The sequence below is a fragment of the Bos indicus genome, chromosome 25, assembly GCF_029378745.1.
Source record: "Bos indicus isolate NIAB-ARS_2022 breed Sahiwal x Tharparkar chromosome 25, NIAB-ARS_B.indTharparkar_mat_pri_1.0, whole genome shotgun sequence".
Lineage (NCBI taxonomy): Eukaryota > Metazoa > Chordata > Mammalia > Artiodactyla > Bovidae > Bos > Bos indicus.
The window spans coordinates 33,885,114-33,906,391 of record NC_091784.1 but is presented as its reverse complement, the minus strand read 5'-3'; the positions used below and the strand labels follow the sequence as shown (position 1 = coordinate 33,906,391).

Below are 21,278 nucleotides of genomic sequence, written 5' to 3'. Positions count from 1 at the left end.
ATCGTAGACGTTATTTGTCCTGCAGCCTGTTTCCTTCTTAGTGAAAAGTGAAAATGAAGTCGCATCCGACTCCTTTCGACCCCTTGGACTGTAGCCCACCAGGCTCCTCTGCCCATGGGATTCTCCAGGCAAGAATACTGGAGTGTGTTGCCATTTCCTTCTCCAGGGGATCTTCCCGACCCAGGGATCGAACCCAGGTCTCCCGCATTGCAGGCAGACGCTTTAACCTCTGAGCCACCAGAGAAGCCCAAAAGAAAGAAATCCCGTGCCCCACCCTGTCTGCTTCATCCACTTTTCTGTAATCAGGGCCCTCAGGAGAAAGGGAGGTGATGTGTGTTGAACTGTGATAAACTGCCTGGATTGTGAAGTGCACTACCTCTTTCTGTCACTGGGAAACTAGTTCTGGGTGACATCTAAATTTATTTTGGAAGGTGATGCTGACCTAATTTTATGGAAATAAAACTAGATGAAAAATTAGGGGATAGGTTCTGTATCTTATACAGATATTTTTTTTAAAATAAATTTTATTATAGTTTTTGGCTGCATTTTGTGGCATGCAGAATCTTAATTCCCCAAGAAGGGGTGAAACCCACACCCCCTGCATTGGAAGATGGGGTCTTAGCTGCTAGACCACCAGGCAAGTCCTTAGAATACTTGGTTTTTGAGTCTCCTACTTTTTCTCTATTGCAAGAAAACTGTGGCTCAGATGGTAAAGCATCTGCATACAATGAGAGAGACCCAGGTTCAATCCCGGGATCAGAAAGATCCTCTGGATTTTGCCTGGAAAATCCCATGGATGGAGGAGCCTGGTAGGCTACAGTCCATGGGGTCCCAAAGAGTCGGACACGACTTCTCGTTCTCGTTCGTTCTTAGGCAACTCATGGAGGACCCCTCCAGCTCTAAACATACGTTGAGCAGGACACTGAGTTTCTAGCACTCACTCCTTAATGCTTCTCTTTCCCAGGGATCATGGCCCAAGTAGCAGTGTCTACCCTGCCTGTCGAAGACGAGGAGTCCTCAGAGAGCAGGATGGTGGTGACGTTCCTCATGTCTGCTCTTGAGTCCATGGTGAGATGGCTCTGCACTTGTGTAAAGTTTCCAGTTGGGTAACATTGGGCTTGTGAAAATTCGATTGATTGGTTTTTGGAAAACATACACTTTGTCTTTTTTTTTTTAGTATATACAGATTTTTTGCTTGAATAATAGTTAATGGGATTTAAGCTTTTCAAATCAAATATTACTGCATACCATGTTTCACAATGTTGTTAACTTACCTGAATGTGTAATTTTTTACATTTAATTTCAATTTTCTACCTCCTAATATCTTAGGCAATCCCTTGTTTTGCAAGCCTTAGCTTTGAATTTGAGTGTGATATTTGAAGTTAGTCTGAGTGAGTTTGTATATTGTAGTGTGTTGCCGGTGTCTTACTGTATTGGTGTAAAGAACATTACCACAATTTGGGGCCTTAAGAGCATATTCACTATTTTACATCTATTCTTTATTATATTGTGCTTTGCATTTACAATTTTCTGAATTCGGTGGCCTTTACCAAATATGTAGTGTAACTTTATTAAAAAAAAAACTTATTTACACATAATTGCAAAATAATTATTTTGTTGCATTCCTATATTACTATCATAGTACTATAGTTTGCTTATCATGTTTTTATGAATATGTATGAGTTCATAGATTTAAAAACTATTAGACTTAGGTATTTTCTGACACAGTGAAATTATATATTCTAAGCAGGAGGAGGTAGTGTATTTACTGTCTTTAAGTATTATATATATATAATATTTTATATTATATATATTATATATATATAATTTATATTATATATATAGCAGAATACTAGTGGAATCTCCTATTTTTCTATTAGGGCATTTTCCCCCTTCTTTCTACTACATAAGAATTAAAAAAATTATCTCCTTCAAGAAAGCAATTTTAGAGTGATTAGTGACCATATATACTATTTCTCTCTGAATGTCACTTATTTCTCGCTTTTGGTCTTAAAATCAGTCAACATTTGTGGCTGTCATGTTAAATAATTTAGAGATTAAATCTACTCTGTTGATATTAAGTCATTTTCTTTAATACTAATCTTTACGTAGGATGACATAATGTTGCGTAGGACCCAGTCTCTTCCTCAGGCTGTCTTCACAGTTTCCTCACCTTTGGCAGTGTTTATTTCCTCCTCACCAGCAGGAGTGAAAGTCTGTCCTGTTCCCAGTTGTGTACTGTCAAGTATGGTAGGTTATAGGTTGGCTTCATCCCTCTTCCTTTGGCCTATAGGTTTCTTTGATCTAAATCCTTAGACAGTACGTGAATCTTGCTTTGCTGTTTCATAAACGCTGCGTTTGGTGACAGGGTTGTCCAACTAAGAATGGATAGTGAAGCAAGAATGCACCCTCATTTATCTCAAGGTACGTAAATAATAGTTCCTTACAGGTGAGCAGCCAGGGTCCATCTCACAGAAATGTAATATAATACAACCTCAGTACAGCAGTGTTCGTCATGCTGAGAAGATTGTTGGCTCACCTCAAGGTCACAGTTTCTCTGCTGTGGCTTTATCACAGCTCAGAAGCTTTCTGATTATGAAAGTAGGTATAAAATGATTTATTCCAGATACCATTTTAAAGCGATATTATGCAAGTAGTTCCCATTTAAGAAATTAGAGGGTGGTAATGGTACAAATCAAAAACAGCCAGAGGAAGCTTTAGTTTTCAACAAGTGATACTGAGAACATAGGCTATTTGGGGGAAGAAAGTCTTTATCGTGTGTTAAGTTAAATTCTAGATGAGTAAAAATTTAAAGATAGTCATGTTAAGATGAAAAAACCAGGAGAAAATGTATGTAAATATGTATTTAGTTCCATAAGCTTTTCTATGCCTAGTATTAGTGAGGCACCCTTATGCATCAATAAACACTAACATAGCATGAAAGGTAAGCTGATTCACAGAAAACTGTCTCAAGGTCCATATTCTTCAATACCCTTTGATTTGTATGCTAATCTTTGGCTTAGTGGGGGTTTTTTGTTTTGTGTTTGTTTTTTTTGCCAGGCCTTGTGGCTTGTGGGATAAGTCCCCAGCCAGGAATTGAACCTGAGCCTTAGCAGTGAGAGTACTGCATCCTAACCACTGGCATGCCAGGGAGTTCCCTGGATTATTGATTATACTAAAGTATAATAATGGTTTATACTTTTAAAAATGGTTCTGGGAAAGTTGCACAGTAATGTTTGCTAGGATACTGAGAGTTAGCCCTTCTAGAAGTACAGATGGGAGTGTCAACTGATGACCCTTCTTAGAAAGCAATTTTCAGTAGGTTTTGAGGACCTTAAAAGTTTTTACTTTGAGAATTTTTGGACTGTGGTTTCATGTCTCTGACTGTCTTTTAAGAAAGTCAGTCAATGGGACGACCCAGAGGGATGGTATGGGGAGGGAGGAGGGAGGAGGGTTCAGGATGGGGAGCACATGTATACCTGTGATGGATTCATTTTGATATTTGGCAAAACTAATACAATTATGTAAAGTTTAAAAATAAAATTAAAAAAAAAAAAAGAAAGTCAGTCAAGATACACATAACTATTTTGTTCCCAGATGATTTTTTCAGTGTTGTGTTTCAGAATGATAATTGGAGTCAGCAGCATTTTCTATAAAGGTTGCACTAAATGAATTATTGTTTATCCACGAAATGGAAGGCTGTATACTCTTTTGTGAAGATTTTAAAGAAGATTTAGTCTCTTAGGAATGTACTCAGTAGAAGTGTACCTTTCTGAGTGGTTTCCAGTGGAGATACTTGTGGAGGGGGGCATTTGTGATGGAAGCTGTAGTGTGGCTCCTGGGCCCCTCTCCCCTGCAGGACTGCTGGCTTCTCTGTGTCAGAGCCTCCCTTGCCCAGGGTCTCCCCTTCCCTTGGGGGAGGCCGGACCCAGCTCCCGAGTGCCTGCAGCGCCTCTGCAGCAGCTGTCCGTTCTTGCTCTGCAGAACCCTGCTGCCCCTCACCTCACAAGGTGGTTGTCACTGGGAGTGCTTGCCAGCAAGCCTGTGTGCACATCTGAGTCTGTCTCTTGGGTTTTTGACCTATAACACGTTAAAAAGGATTTCTGCCCTTTTTTCATAAAAATTCTGTGAATCCTTAAAAATCAAGGTTGTAAACAATTTAGAAATAGTGGTCTCTTTAAAAAAAATGGGAACTCTCTTCTAGATTTGATAACTTAAGGCCAGAAACTAGAAACTTTACCTTATTCCAGATGAGGCATTAAGGCTGGTCATGTGATAAGATTTTTTTATTCATCCAGCTGAAAGAGTGCTTTTAAACGTCTGTGTGTAACATAAGATTTACTATTTGTGTATTTTAGTGTAAAGAACTGGCCAAGTCCAAGGCGGAAGTAGCGTGCATCGCAGTGTATGAGACAGACGTGTTTGTTGTTGGAACCGAGAGAGGACGTGCTTTTGTCAACACTAGAAAGGACTTTCAGAAAGATTTTGTAAAATACTGTAAGTATTGTATTTTTATCTTCTATATTCCATAAATGTTTATGGAGAACTCATTGTTTTCGCTTCTAAAGCTGATTGAGATTTATACCCAAAAAAGACTTTTCTGAAGTCCGTGGTGACATTTCAGAATGCTCAGAGGCAATCACTGACATGGTAACATATAAGGGGAAGTACTGAAGAGCTTAAGAAAAATAGGCACTGTTTATTGTACTGTGCTCCTTGCTTGACTCTGGCTTAGTGAAACACCTTAGAAGATAGAGAAATATCAGTGATTAAAATTTCTTAATTCAGATAAGAAAGTCTTGTCTCTGATAGATGTTTGATGTATTGGGGAAAAAAAAAGTTTTCCTCTGCATTAAGTTTGAGTAAGCATGAAGAAAGTTCCACAGGTCTTCCTGACCCCTCAATGGAGTCATGTTATCCTCTGTTCGCAGTGAGATTTGTGATCCTCCAGTCAGAAGCTCATCCGGTAATGTGTTTATTTGATATTGGAACAAATGCATTAGAGAAATTTACTGTAGGGTGTTAAAACCTAGACCCTCCCGCAGAATGACAGTGTTCATATCTGTGTTTAACCTAGCACTGTCCATAGCTTTTATCTTTAAGATCCAAACTTAGATTTCCATTATCAAGTCAGATCCAATTCGTGACACATTAAGGCAGATAATGGTTGAATAAAAGTTCATTCTTAAGTCATTAATTTCAATTCTCAATTACGTTTTTTAAAAAACATCTCTCCCCTCCACTGTACCTGCCTCCCCCGCACCCATTATCTTTTAAGCTTCATGGTAGTAATCTGTTTAAATTTTTTCCCTCATTATTTCTTACCATTTTGAGAGTTTTTAAGACTCTGATTATGTTTGTGTTATTTGAATTTGTACTAATAATGTTGCTTTGATTATGTGTGTGTCAGTTGCCATCTGTCCCATGAATACTGTAATCCCACTGGCAGCTGTGTGTACATCCCTGTCCCCTATATGCTTTGCTAATGGGCTTCTTCAGTGGTTAGAACTAAGCATTAGGGGAATTGTCCTCAGTTGCAAATTATAGTCCCTGCCTGTTAGTATTCATACTTTTTTTATTACCAAAACATTGATGCCACAGAGAATAATCTTTTGGTATATAATGCTTAAGTACCTAATACTCGTTTCCTATAAACTGTTCTGCAGATAAGATCAATTGTCTTCCGAAACCAAATCAGTGGGTTTATGAGTCAGTTTAGAAATTCTTAGAAGAGAGTTCTAAGCTCTTTTCCAGGGTTTTGAAAGGCAGTATCCTATGGAAATAAAATAATGTGAATCACTTAGATTTATTAGAAAAATTAAAATTTTTCTAATAAAAAGTAAGGAGAAAATGCATCATTTGTTTTAGTGGATATATTTTAACCTGGCATCTGAAACATTATCATTCAACATATATAATCAGTATAAAAATTATTTTTTTGTTCACCTGTCCAAATTCTTTATTAAAGCAACAACCAAAATACAGGATGGCTCATGGGTTTTTTTTTGTTTTTTTGTTTTTTTTGCTTTTTTGCCTCTGTATCAACTTACATATTAATCATTTGTTTATACTTTTAAATTATTTTTAAAAGGTGAATATTTATAGCTCACAAATCAACAGAGTGACATTTCCACCCAGATATATTTTTCCATCTTATTTCCTGGTTTTAACAAGGGACATCCAGAACCAGGGGCACAGCACATCAAACTTCCAGTGCCATCACCTTCTATGAGCAGCACTAGGTCATCCGAGAGATACATTAAAGGTTTACATTTTTCATTAAATAAAAATAATTTATGCCAGAATATTCTTAGACCTATTTGCTTTCTGTTTTTACATTCTCTGTGAGCTTCAATTTTGATGGTGGCATTCTGAGAATTAGACCCCTTACAAATGAAATCTCTAAAAAAAAAATCTCAATTAAAGGTCATTATCACTATCATATGATATTTTCTTGTATAACAGACACTCAGTCCTTCAGAAAGCATACTAAGCAATTCTGTTTTATTCGATTTTCTCCCCCACCACTAATTTGTTTAATACAAATCTTGTTATGCACTGTAGAAACCCTATAAGTCATTAGGAAGATGAACTTTGTTATCTCCTAGAGGATTTTAAAATGAATAGGTGAATGTAAAAATGTCTAGTACCTTGAAGGATGGGTGGTGATTTAGGTGCTAAGTTGAGTCTGACTCTTTATAATCCCATGGACTGTAGCTTGCCAGGCTCCTCTCTCCACGGGATTTCCCAGACAAGAATACTGGAGTGGGTTGCCATTTCCTTCTTCAAAAAAATTATTAATGGGGTATTTTGCATACAATTTTTGGTACTAAATCTTTGAAATCCAGGCTATATTGTAAATTTACAACACATCTTAATTTGCACTGTGTACATTTCAAGTGCTAAGTAGCCACACGTCAAGTGTCTATAGAGCCTTTTGTGTTAGACTTGGCAACAAGAAAGATTTTGTGGTGATAATCTTCCCGTATTAAATGTGTAGTTACTCTAAGGTATCTTTTCATTTTAAAATTACTAGTACCTAATTTTTACTTGGTAGAATTGTCACCTGTAGCTGCTCTTGTTTCAGAGATGATCTCTGTTTCTTATAATCTCCATTCAAGTCATTTGTCTTTTAGGTTCTTATTTTTAAAGTTCCTCCTCCTCTCTTTCCTTTCTGTCAAATCATAAGTGTTAGCATTTGGAAAAAATATTCTTAGCAAAAACCAAATATTAAGATAATGGATATGGACCTTTTATAGCATTAATATTTTACAGGTGTTGAAGAAGAAGAAAAGGCTGCAGAGATGCATAAAATGAAATCTACAGCCCAGGCAAATCGGATGAGTGTCGATGCTGTGGAGATAGAAACACTCAGAAAAACAGTTGAGGACTATTTCTGCTTTTGCTATGGTAGGGTTATACACTTGAATTGTCTAAAAAAATATGTTATATAGTTGACTTTTCTAAAGGGCAGATTAAGCAACTGACTTAACAATCACGAAACACGCTTTCACAATTGAATGAGTTGATTCCCAGATATTGGGTTAACGTTATGAATGACCTTTCTTTAGCCGTTAGAGTTGGTTTCTTTTTTGTTTTTTAATGTAGTTTTAGGTTCACAGCAAAATTAAAGAGGAGGGTGCAGAGATTCCCTGTCTGCCCCTTGCCTCTTCTACAGATGCTTAACTTCACCACTACCCGCATCCCCCACCAGAGAACCTGCAGTGACACAGCATAGTGACCTGAAGAGTCCTGTTTATTTTTGACAAGTGTGCTGATCTCAACAAGTCCCTGGGAAAAAAGCAGCTTTTGTTAGTCTAGTTATGCAATAAACAGCTCTTTTTAGGGAAAGAGGAAAGAGGGAGAGGATAAAGGTTACGCTGTGAACTTGTAGATAAGACTCAACTCTGGGGACTGGAGTTTCCAGCATGTGTGGGTCCCCAGTCTGATACCCACAGACAGCCGAGGGGATACGTTCGTTTGTGAATGTAGGGTTTATCTAAGTTTTCAATGAGAATATTAGCCCTAAATTGCCTGGCGTTTTATGGTAACAGTAGGATTTGTCAGGGTTCCATGTTCTAAGGCTGAATTGTATATGAAAAGAATGTATTATACCACAGTGGGCCATTGCTCCTTTCCTTTTGTGTGAATTTTATGTGTGTATTTTATCAATATATGTTTTCCATTTTGGCTTTTTGAATTCGTTTTCAGGTTTAGACCACTGCTAACATAGGAATAGGGCCCTCTAGTATTTGAAAATAGTTTTGAAATCAAATATTGGTGATTGCAGCCATGAAATTAAAAGACGCTTACTCCTTGGAAGGAAAGTTATGACCAACCTAGATAGCATATTCAAAAGCAGAGATATTACTTTGTCAACAAAGGTCCGTCTAGTCAAGGCTATGGTTTTTCCAGTAGTCATGTATGGATGTGAGAGTTGGACTGTGAAGAAAGCTGAGCGCCGAAGAATTGATGCTTTTGAACTGTGGTGTTGGAGAAGACTTGAGAGTCCCTTGGACTGCAAGGAGATCCAATCAGACCATTCTGAAGGAGATCAGCCCTGGGATTTCTTTGGAAGGAATGATGCTAACGCTGAAACTCCAGTACTTTGGCCACCTCATGCGAAGAGTTGACTCACTGGAAAAGACTCTGATGCTGGGAGGGATTGGGGGCAGGAGGAGAAGGGGTCGACAGAGGATGAGATGGCTGGATGGCATCACCGACTCGATGGACGTGAGTTTGAGTGAACTCCGGGAGTTGGTGATGGACAGGGAGGCCTGGCGTGCTGCGATTCACGGGGTTGCAAAGAATTGGACATGACTGAGCGACTGAACTGAACTGAACTGAAAAGCATGAATGCAGGGGAGTTCCCTGGTGGCCTAGTGGTTAGGGTTTTGGGTTTTTCACTGACGTGGCCTGGATTCAATCCCTGATTGGGAAACTGAGATTCTGCAAGCAACATGGCGAAAAAAAACCCCAAAAACCTACTAATGCCATTTATTGAACCATGATAACTGATCATGGTTAAGTTTTTCAAATTTTACCATTTAATGATTACTGTCTCTCTGCCTTTTCCCTATCTCTTAACCTCAGGGAAAGCTTTAGGCAAGTCAACAGTGGTGCCTGTTCCATATGAAAAGATGCTCCGAGATCAGTCGGCCGTGGTGGTGCAGGGGCTTCCAGAAGGAGTAGCCTTCAAACACCCTGAAAACTATGATCTTGCAACCCTGAAGTGGATTTTGGAGAACAAAGCAGGGATTTCATTTATCATTAAAAGGTGAAGTACTTTCTCCCTTGTCCTCAATAGCTTTTTCAAATAAAGTTGAATAATTCTTCACCTTAAGTTAATATGTTTTTATTATTGTTTACTATAGAAACCATTTAAATTTATGCTTTTTGATAACTTTTTGTGTTTACATGTAATATTTCGTTCTGTTTTACTGCAGACCTTTCCTAGAGCCAAAGAAGCACCTAGGTAAGTGATTGCTTTGCTTACATTATAACAGGACCAATTACTAAACCTGTTGTGTCAAAAATTCAATACATTGTAAGAATGTCTCCTTTATTTTCTTTGAGAATATGATGTAAGACATTTTGGAGTGGAGTGGTACAATGTTTATATAAACCAGTGAAAAATCTGTTGAGCTGAAAAACCAGAGACTTATTGTTTTCAGCTCAGCCGCTTGCTTTATGATGTATTCAAGGCTTTGTGTTTGCAGGGTGTAAGGATCTGTCCTCATGCCCCAGAATTATGAGGGACTTAATTTACATAGTCCACTGAGCGGGCACAGAGAGATGGAACACAGGATTGGGAGGGGAGGGGATGCACAGCCATGTGTGAACATTAAAGGCTTCCAGTGCTGGTGGTCTAAGGTGGAGTCACCACAGGAGGAGCACGGTGTACACACTGGAGGAACGGTTAGTGGAGGTTCTAGGGAGGAAGCCCAGGAAGGAGTTTACGAGAAAGAGGGAATTAAGATGGGCCGTTGAAAAATGAACAGGTTTTCAACAGGACTTCCTTCTGGGAAGTCCAGACATTCCTTTTGAAGGGAAGAGGGGTATTTAAAAGACTAGCACCCCTTTGAGACTTGTCAAAGAAAATAATCGCTGTCATTGGCAACTTCTAAGTGATGTAAACGTGAAAGGACAAGATAATATGGATACCCAAGCATATATTGTTTTCTGGCCGATAGCCTCTGTTATTCTCACTATGATGAAAAGATTAATTTTTTAGAAGTTTTATTGGGGTGTCATTGACGTGTCATAAATAAAGTTCACCCATCTCAAGTGTACAGTCCATGCGGTATATGGAACGGCTTTCTGGCAGTTTGGTTAGTTGACCCTGTTTATTTCTGGACTTTCTACAGAGCGAATCATGTTGTATGTAAATCAAGACAGTTGACTTCGCAGTCTGAATGTTTTGTATTTCTTAGTCTTGTTGCTCTGGCAAGGATGTTCAGTGCAGTATTGAGTAGGACGTGGCTGTAGCAAACATCACCTTGTTCTCCATACTAGGTGGAAGCCATTCGAGCTTTCACCGTTGAGTTATCTGTAGGTTTTTGTATGTGTCCTTTTTGAGATTGAGAAAGTATAGACTTGGTTTTCATGTTTAAGTTAACATTCATTTTTTCTTGATCAGTATTTTTTTGCCCTGATGTATTGCAGATTAGCCGTAGTTTGCCATTTGTATTTTATGAAGTCTGTGATTCTAGAAACATGTTCTGAAACATTGAGGCCTAGTGGTTAGTTAAACAATATTTCTGTAGAGTATTTATTTATAATAATGAGTTGTCCAGGTGGGTGGCTTTGTATGGCTCGGCTCTTTTGCCATACCAACTTTCAAAGTAATTGAAAAGTTGCAATTATAATGGGATTGCATTTTCCAGTGTAAAAACTTTTAACAGGCTTATTGAGATATGATTGACATACAGTAAACCACACATATTTAAAATGTGCAGTTTGCTAAGCTTCGACACATGTATATGCCGTGGAAACTGTCGTTGCAACCAGGATAATGAAACCTCTCTCACCCCTGCTTCCTTGCATCCCGTCGTAATTCCTCTCCTCCTCTCTGCCTTGTCCCCAGACTGTCACTCATGTTGTTGTCAGCAGAGATTTCTTATGTTTTTTTATGGAAATGGAATCTTAGAGTACGTGCTCTTTTTTGTTCGTCTGGCTTCTTGCTTTGCGATTTTTCCGCGTTTCATGTATCAACAGATACATTTTTATTACTGACTAGTATCCACGGTACAGATACTCCCAATTTGTTTACTGATTTACTTGCCCATGCACATGTGGGTTTCCATTTCTTGGCTTTTATAAAGAAAGCCACTAGGATATTTGAGTGCAAGTTTTTATGTGGACATTGTTTTCATGTCTCCTGGGTAGACAAAGGGAGTGGCGAGATTGTAACAGTAACTAGTTATTTACCTTTTTAAGACACTGCCGAAGTGGCTTTCAGCGTGCTGGTTTTGGTTTATGTTCCCACCAGCAGTGTGTGAACTGTAGTTGTTCTGCATCTTCGTCAGCATTTGATGGAGTCAGTCTTGTTCTTTTTTCCTTTAATTTTTGCAAACATAGAATTCACCGTTTGGTGGTATATAAGTCAGTGGGTTGCAGTGTGTCTACAAGATGCACAGCTGTCACCCTGTCTCATCACCTTAAGAAGGACCTTGTCCCCGTTAGCAGTCATTGTTGTCCAGTTCTTCTGAGGCAGATGTACTCATGCTGGATCTTGGTTCCCCAACCAGGGATTGAACCTGTGCCCATTGTAGTCGAACCACCTGGGAAGTCCCCAGATCTACTCCTAACAGAAATCTGACTTCCTGTATACATCAGTATTGTCTTATTCAGTAATAGTATATTGGTGTACTTGTTTCACTGATGAAAATAGGAGCTTTCTCATTAATGGGAGGTTTGTGGAGGGTTGAGGGGCTAAAAGCTGTTAGATGATTATCATCCCTGAATATCTTCCTTAGAGGGGAGAATGAAGGACACTCTTTCAAACTAACAGCAATACTCATATGAATGACCCTGAGCTGTGAACTCCCTTTCTCCTGTTCATTCTATAGTTAGGACCTTTGGAAGCATAGTCATATTTCATATTAGTGTTGGAGAAATCTAAATCTTAATATTTTTTTTGTACCTAGGTGGTCGTGTGATGGTTACAGATGCTGAAAGGTCAATGATATCTCCAAGTGGAAGGTAAAGCATATTTCATTAGTACTAATGAACCTCCACACTTCAGCAAGTTTTAGTGTTTAGGTTATTGATGTATTAGAATATTAAAAAGGCCTGCATTTGAATCCCTTGGAGGGCCTGTGAAAATGCACTTTTTGACTTAGTAGTTATGAATGGCAGTGGTTAACCTGAATGAAGCTAGTGTGATTAGTCTGGTGACCACATTGTGAATAGGAAGGCCTTCTAGTAAGACCATGTTGTTTTATTTTACCTTTCCCTCCCAAAATGTTCATTGGAATTAGATTTCTAAATTCAGTTAACAAGTCATTGATGCAGGAAATAAATATGTGAATTTTAAAGTGAGTCACTTCTGCAGTGACTGGGTCAGGCGAGTGAGGTTATCCTGTGACATCCAGGTATTTGAGTGCTGTGTGTAAGTGGCCCTCATCGTGTAGAGCTTCATCGGGGTTTCTTTTCCTTTCAGCTGTGGCCCCGTCAAAGTAAAAACAGAACCCTCAGAGGATTCTGGTATGTACCAGTGCATTTAGAATCAGTTGTGAAATGTAAGTAAAGAAGACTTTCCCTTAATTTAGAAGTTTGTTTTTGGACTCATTACTTACTGCTTTGATGTGAAGTAGAACAGATTTATTCCAAAAGGTGACATTATTTGTTAATATTACTGCTGCTGCTGCTTGTTGATGATTTGAGGCACATCTTCTAAAGCCCTGTCGCGTATATAAACAGTTCATACTTGGACATTGTTCCCTGTATGGGATATACTACTTCTTTATCCATTTACTGTTTATTGGACATTTGAGTTCTTGGCCAGTTTTGATTGTTTTGAATTAAAATCTGTATGTGTGTCTGTGCGGAGATGTGTCTTCATTACCTTTTTTTAGTAGATTCAGAGGAGTGAATTGTGGTTCTTTGCTTCACTTTTTAAGCTACCGACGAATTGTTTTCCTTAGTGACTGTTATTTTATGTTCTTAGCAGCAGTGTGTGAGGGTTTGGGTTTCCATCGCTTGACCAACGCTTGTTATTGCCTCTCTTTTTTGTTTTATTGCAATGCTAGTGTTTTCTTGTCTGTCTTCTTTTCCCCTCACTCCCTTCTTTTCTTTTGCTAAGAAATCATCTGTTGGTGTTAGATGTTGTTGCCACAGGTGGGATATCATTGCTTCAAAGTAGGCAGAGCTGGAGTATCTGTTCATGTGTATTTATATTTACAAACGTATGTTTATCCATTCCCATCTATGATTTTTCATGCCCATATCTTCAGTTCCTCTCTTGGACACCCCAAGGTTTTTTTTTGTTTCCTTCCTTTCCTGGAGAATTTTCTGAGAGCCGTGGAAACCTTGTTCAGTGTGTTTGCATATTTCATTTCACACAGGTTTCATTGCTAACCTCTTTGTCTTGCTGACCCTTTGACACTTTGGCTGGGCTATCACCACTACTGCCTGTCCCCCATTTTCCTCAGTCTCCCTGGCCTGAGAGACTGCCCCTCAAAGAAATAAATAGTCTCCTTCTGCCACCCTGCTTTGGGCCTTTGAAACTCCTGATGCAGCTGCATATCTTGGTCAGAGCAATCTAATGGTGTTAGAAATGAATTGTTGGGGTTAGAAGAAGTGTGAGTGTGTGTGTGTGTGTGAGAGAGAGAGAGAGAGAGGAGATACTGAATGAATGAGAATTTTTATGTATGTTATTTTTAGAGGGGTCTGCAAGAAAGGCAGCGTTGAATTCTCCTTATTGGGAATAAGTATTTGAGTTTGTTACACAGTTTGTTTCACAGAAGTTTTTTTCTTTCCCTCTTTCACGTCACAGGAAATCTCGGTTTAGTTTTTAGTTTGTTGTACTGAAATCACCATTTTGTAAATCTTCTCCCCTTAATTTATGTATTTGTCTCCTGAATAGTTTGGATCTAAAAATAGACTTGATGACTTGAGAAAAATGATATTTTTTGAATTTTTCAACCATCTTAATTGTAGATTAATAGTACACATAGTGGTTTATTTATAAAGGGTTTTTTTTTTAATAGGTTTATTTTTTTCTGCCTTACACTTTGTTTTTGAATATGTGGGGAAAATACCTTTTATTAAGAACTCACTAAAGAATTTGTTAAGAATCTTAAAACTTTTAATAAAATTGAAGTATAATATATGCCAAATATAAGTGTATATATGGCCAGTGAATAAAAATGCCTGTGACCTAACACGCACTGGGATACAGAATATTAATGACACCCCAAGAAGGGTCTCTCCTCCCCTCTCATTACTCTTCTGAAAGTCAGCTGTTTGCTTGAGTGTGTTTTTTTAACCTAAGGCTTATGCATTTTAATTTTCTTCAGCTTTCTTGAGGTATAATTGGCATTACTTGAGTTTTAACAACATAGACTTCTTTTCTCTAATTTTGACTTCCCTCTACATGGAATTGTACAATATACACTCATTTATATCTGGCCACAAAGGTCTACTTCAAATTATTTATCCTCATTGTGGGCAAAGTGTTAGGCTAAAAGGTATGATTTGTTACCCTTATTAATAAAGAGACATGTTAGGAGGGAAAAAAAATTCAGTGTCTCTTTATTAAAATCATTAAAAAGTATGCCATCTTTACTCTGGAATATTGGGTCATTAAAATTGATGTTTACAGGTGATTTTCATTGATTTATAAAAACATTTTTGACTATGAGTGAAAGCACTGTGACTAATTTTCTTTAATTGCAAAGATAACTTGTTGGAAGATAGATTTAGCATTAAATAATAATCCCAGAATGTTAGTAGGGTGGTTAAAACTTTGTCTTAGTTGGGTTTTAGATTATTTTTGTCCCCGTGATACCTTGCAAGCTTTTGTCTTTTGCAAACCTTTAAAATATGAATTGAATGCATTATTTTGCATTAATAGCAGAGCACAGGGGACTTCCCTATACAATCTGAATGCCTCAAAGTATAATTATATAATTTAATTTGCTTTTATAGGCATTTCTCTGGAAATGGCAGCTGTGACAGTGAAGGAAGAATCTGAAGATCCTGATTACTATCAATATAACATTCAAGGTAGTACTATTTAATAAAGTTTTTCTTTCCAGAAATTATTGTTGGTTATAATTAAAATTTGTTAATTGCCTGAATTTCTTAGATATTATTTTATTGATTGGTCCTTTGGTCCTTGACTAGCAGGTGTACTTGTAATTTCTCACTGGAATAAAATTGATTTCAAAATGGGGCACTCAAAGTCCATCTACACGGGCAATGTTGAATAATCATTAATATTCTTAAAAAGGACAAGTAAAAGTTGTGGCTTAAGATAGAATTCAGTTTCACTTTTCAGAGTTATTTGCAAGGCATAAAAAGTCTTCTAAACCTTTAATATCTGTTTGTGGAACAAAAATAACTTCACATTATTTTTATTATTTTAAAAATCTGTAAAAGATCAGATATTATTAAGTTTTAGGTATTTACCCTTTTATTCTCTATCTCTTCTTGAGTGATAATCAAGAAGGAATTAAAGCTCATAATTTCACAATGCAGTTTGCTTTTCTGCATTGATGGATTTTAGTTTAGAAGAACATCTCTAGTTTATGGTAAGTTTGATTGTCATAGATGCATAAAGTACATTAAACATTTAAAGTATAAGATCTGATTAGTTTTATGTATACCCATAACCCAAAAACGTTAGTCTTCACTGCACTCAAGATAATGAAGTGTCCATAACCCTCAAATTTCCTTGAGCCTCTTTGTAATTCACAGCTCTCCCCAGCCAATGGCTGATTTGTTTTCTATCATTTTATTTTAGTTTGCAGCTTTAAGAAATTTATATAAATGGAATCATCATAAAGTATGTACTGTTTTCTTGGGGTGGGGAGCTGTGACTTTCAAATTCCGTGTAATTGTTTTGAAATTCATCCACATTGTTGCATATGTCGATAGCTAATTCCATCTTGTTGCTGAATGTTACTCCATTGTTCATCTGTACCACAGTTTATCCTTCCGTCTATTGATGGACATTTGGTTGTTTCTAGTTCGGGGCTGTTAAAAATACAGTTGCTATGAACATTTGTTTGGAAATAGCGTTCGTTTCTCTGGAGTAGCTTTCCTGGCACTGGAATAGCTGAGACCTGTGGTGGGTATTTAAGCTGTGTCCCACTGCGCTTGTACTGTTGGGCATTTCCATCAGGGGGCAGTAGTTCTTGTCGCTCCATGTCCTTGTTAACACTGGTATGGTCCGCATTATTTTTAGCCACTTTATTGGGTGTCTTGTGATACCTCTTTTCGATTTTAATTTACATTTCTCTAATAGGTTTAGTTCATTTAAAATAATAATTTTTTATCAGTTCTGGAGTATTGTAAAAGCTAGGGATAAATTTATTCTACTTTGTAATCATGTATACATATATATTAAATCTATGTACATATATTAAGTTGTCTCCTAGTGAATTTCATAATTTTTATGTCAGTTTTGATTGTTTTATTGCCATGATGGTAGTAATCACATGGCTAAAAGGTTTAGATAAATCTAAAGGTTTTTAATCGAAAAGTTAAAATTTTGGAAAATATTTAGGCGTTTAGCAGTTTTTGGTACCTTGCTAACATACTTAATAAACACTGTTTAATAAAATCTTTTTTAGCACATTATATTTAATTTTAAAAATAAAATTCTGTATCTGTGGCATTGTCTTTTTAGCTTTGCTGTTACTAGACAGGATTATATAAGATTTTTTTCCCCCTTGAAAATAGGGAGTGTGAGTGACTTAAGGTAATGCTTGAGTAATGGGAGTGGAAATCTGATATTTGTAGAAGAAAAGATTGCTGAAAAGATCAAGTGCAGTTGAAGAAGGTGGGAGCCAGACTATTGATTTTCATCTAGCCTGAGAGATACAGTCCATGCAGTTTTGGTATTTTTTGCAGTTCTTTGTATATTCTGAATAAAAGTCCTTTGTGATGGGATTTGCAAATAGGTTAATTTGATGATGTCCAACTTACTGGGGAATTTTTCCCTTGTATGAATTGTGCTTAAGTACCATATCCAAAAAAAAAATCTTTAGTTTACAGAGATTTTCTTCTGTGTTTTATAAGCACTTTTATAGTTCTACATTTAAGTCTATGATTGGTTTAGACCTAATTTTTATATAGTGTGTGGAATTCCAAGTTCAAACTTACACATACAGATATCCAGTTTTTCCAGCACCTTTTGTTGAAAAGACTATTGTTTTTTTGTTGTAATACTTTTACATCTCAGAATATTCTGTTACATTGTCAGTTTTCTCAAGCGTATCCTGTTACATAGATATTTCTGTTTCTACCCTTTCCCAAAATTGCATTGTCTTGAGGACTACAGTTTATAGAAGCCCTTGGGCATTTTGGTGGAGATTATGCTGAATCTATCGACTAAATTTGGTTGAATATCTTAATATTGAGTCTTCGATGCATGAGCATGATATGTGGATGTTATCTGTTTAGCTCTTCTGTGATTCATCAGTGCTTAGTTTTCACCATACATATCTTATACATATTTTATAAGATTTATATCTAAGTGTTTAATGTTTTTCATTGTTACTATTTACTTGGTTCTGGCTCTGGAACTGTTTCTGTTTTTTGTTTCTTTTTTACTCAAACATCTAGCTTTTGCAACATTTCAGTAATTTTTTTTCTTTTTTTTGCTCTTATGTGTCTTTTTTTGTTGCTTTAATTTAGTTTTATGTTTCTTAACATGGGAACGTAAATCATTGAGATAATTTCCAATGTAAGTACTTAATGCTGTAAAGTTACCTCTTCAGCATTAGTTTAACTGCACCCTATAAACTTAGACATATTAGTATTAATAGTTCTTTTCATTCAGTTCAAAAACATTTTCTAATTTTCCTTGTCATTTCCTCATTGTCCTTTGGTTTACATGGAAAGTGTAGTCTCTTCAGATACTTGTGCAGTTGTCAGATAGCTTTCTGTTACTGATTTTTAGTTATATTTCCATTACAGTTGGAGAACATTCTTTGTATGATTTCAGTTATTTTAGATTTGTTAAGGTTGCTTAACAAATGATTGTTCAGGTCTGCTGTATTCTTACTGGCATTTCTCCCTCCTTGTTCTCTCCACCACAAAAGCACTGAAACCTTCACCTGCCTCTGTCTGTCTCCGGCCTCATGCGTTCTCAAGGCCCGTTAGGGGTCAGCATGCTGGAGGCGCCTTTTCCCTTGGCTCCTTTCCTGGCAGCCCCCTTTCCAGCCCTGTTACCAGTGTCCGGAATGGTAACAACCTAAGTTAGTTTTGTCTGTTTTTGTAGTTTATGTAAATAGAATCCATCAGCATATATCAGGCCTCTTCTGTAAAATGTAATTTGTGAGACATGCTGTTGATTGTACTTACAGATGGTTTATTTGAACTGCTGTGTTGTACAGTCAGTACCCACGAGAATGGGTTCCAGAGTCACCCCCCAACCCCCTCCAATATCAAAATCCACAGATGATCAAGTCCCTTATATAAAATGGTGTAGTATTTGCATGTCACCTACAAACATCCTCCCGTATTCTTTATTTAAATCATCTCTATATTACTGAAATATCTAACACAATGTAAATGCTATCTTAGTAACTGCCAGCGTGCTTGAAGTTCACATTTTGCATTCTGGAACTTTCTGGAGTTTCTCTGTTCCAAATATTTTTGATCTGTGGTTGGTTGAATCTGCAGATACTGAATGCAGATTCAGATGGCCTACTGTATTCTAAAATGCTTTTTAAAAATGTTTAAAACCCACAAACATGATGTACATGTTCCCAGGTTTACAGAATCTCACATGAGGTAACATGCTGACTGTGTTACTGATGCCCTTCTTTAGGCCTTTCCTAGTCCCGTTTTTTTCTCTGAGTTAACCACTTCACTGAAATTGAGGTTTGCCCCTCCTGATAATGATTTTATACTTTAAATGAGTATACAGCTCCACAGAATGTCTTTGTATGTGTATCCAGGCACATAACATTTTTGTATTTTCTCAGTTTTTAACTTTGGCACAAACGGTATCATGCTCTGTATGTGTTTTATGTATGTTCTCCTGTATCAGTACAGGTTTATGAGATCTATCTATTTTTGTCAGGTACAGGTTTTTTTGTTTTTTTGTTTTGTTTTTTTAGTATTTGTCCTTTTTTATGACTGGCTTATTTCCTTTATTTATTTTTGTCAGCAGTAGGTCTTGACTGCTGCACACAGGCTTTCTCTAGTTACAGCGAGCACAGGCTGCTCGGTCTGCAGGGTGCGGGCTTCTCACTGCTGTGGTTTCTCTTGTTGCGGACCACCGGCTCTAGGCACAAGGGCTCAGTAGTCGTGGCACACAGGCTTAGTTGCCCCGCGCCATGTGGGATCTTCCCAGACCAGGGATCGAACCCAGGTCCCCTGCACTGGCGGGCAGATTCCCACTGGACTACCAGGGAAGTCCCAAGTACTGATGTAATACTGGCATTGCAGTGGTTACATATGTGATTATACTACAGTTCATTTGTTCTTTCTTGTACTTTAAAACCATTCATGTTTTCTGCGAAACTTTTCGAATTCCAAAATAGACCTGGACACATCTCTGTGTACCTGTCAGTCTTCCTCTAAGATGGCTCAGATGTGAGCACTGGGAAAGCGTGATTTGTCTGCAAAAACGGGTAGACACTCCTCAAGTGGTGAGGGCGCATGTGCGACTCATTTAATGACAAAGTCCAAGTCATGTGCTATTAAAACATGTCTAAAATTAAACAACATAATTTGATAGTATAGTGATATATGAAGGTAGCTGGGCAAATAGTAACCAAAAGAAACCAAGTTTACTAATAATAATTTGAGGCCAAAAAAGAAAAAATTAACAAGTATAAAGAGTAAGACTGTATAGTCAATATACTAATGAAGTACTAAGTTGACAGGATAATCATTAACTTTTATTACCTAAAAATGTAGCCTCAAAAGTCAAAGTAAAAAATTGATTCAGTTTGATGTAGTTGATAAATTTGTGAATGCAGTCATATGGGAGATTTTAACCAATGATGAATGCTTATAGAGTAGAGTATTTGAACTCTGCAGTTGATGAACATAAGCCAATTCATGTATATCCAGAATTCCATACCCAGTAAATGTTTATTTACAAAATATGGAACTTTTACAAAAATAAACTTTACAGTTGTTCATGGATAGCCTTAAGAAATTGCCAGAAAATATTGTAATTAATTAGAAATCAATAATAAGCACATTATTTAAAATAGAAATCCTATACCATGGGAATCCTAAGAAATATACTTTGGCTTAAAGAGGACCTTATTAAAATAGTTTAGAGCAGAACAATATTGATAATGATATATAGCTAGACTTGTGGAAGAGCAGCTAAAGCAGTATTATGAAGTCAATACATTTTGCTATCATACAGTACATTTTTTCTGTATATTTTAAGTCTGGGTTACATGACTAGGAAGCAGTGAATCTGGCATTCGAAGTCAGGTCTCTCACTGAACATTTTGCTCTTCATTGAGACTCCAAATATAAATAATTTTTCTGTTTTCTGTGAAATTATTTTCTATGCTACGTCCTTTACTTATAATGTATACTTTTGTGCCTCTTCATGAAATTCCTCATGCATTTGCAAAGCCTTTTAAAAGTCTTAGGATGTTTTCCAAAAAATATTCAGAGAAAGTGAAGCGGTTTGTGTTCATTTCAGATATGAACATGTTTATGTTAAGTAGCCGTTGAGAACACAGTGTTCTCTTTTAAATCTATTACTGTCACTGAAAGCATAATACATGCAAGTGTGTTGTCAATATCTATAGCTTTCTGTGAAGGTTTAATTAAGACGAAATATATTGTATATTAATTATTGGGGAAAACCATGTTATTAAAAATTTTTATGGATCTGTAGAGAAAGGATTTTTGAATGAATAATTGTCATATTTCTATTTCAATGGAGTTTCAAGCTTATTGATAGGTTAATTGCATGATTTTAGAGATTCTAAGGAAGGTACAACAATTTGACTCTGCATTTTTCTTTAGTATGGCAAAGCATTAAGACAAATATTTGTCAAGGAAGAATCAAATGCAGCCTGTGAGATGTATCTGTGCTTGTTGCCTATATGAAGCGAAAGTGC

The 21,278-nt window shown here is 36.9% G+C and overlaps 1 protein-coding gene across 8 annotated transcripts in view; it reads left to right on the top strand.

Annotated features, from left to right (window-relative positions):
• Positions 1 to 21,278, top strand: part of GTF2I (general transcription factor IIi) — an 82,763-nt gene that overhangs the window by 18,111 nt on the left and 43,374 nt on the right. For all 8 annotated transcript variants that reach the window (XM_019987533.2, XM_019987532.2, XM_070780001.1 and 5 more), the window contains exons 2-9: positions 965 to 1,068; positions 4,359 to 4,497; positions 7,276 to 7,410; positions 9,094 to 9,277; positions 9,447 to 9,475; positions 12,150 to 12,204; positions 12,665 to 12,708; positions 15,154 to 15,231. In XM_019987533.2, coding sequence (XP_019843092.2) covers positions 970 to 1,068; positions 4,359 to 4,497; positions 7,276 to 7,410; positions 9,094 to 9,277; positions 9,447 to 9,475; positions 12,150 to 12,204; positions 12,665 to 12,708; positions 15,154 to 15,231 — 763 coding nt within the window. In that variant the 5' untranslated portion in view covers positions 965 to 969. The remainder of the gene's footprint in view (positions 1 to 964; positions 1,069 to 4,358; positions 4,498 to 7,275; positions 7,411 to 9,093; positions 9,278 to 9,446; positions 9,476 to 12,149; positions 12,205 to 12,664; positions 12,709 to 15,153; positions 15,232 to 21,278) is intronic.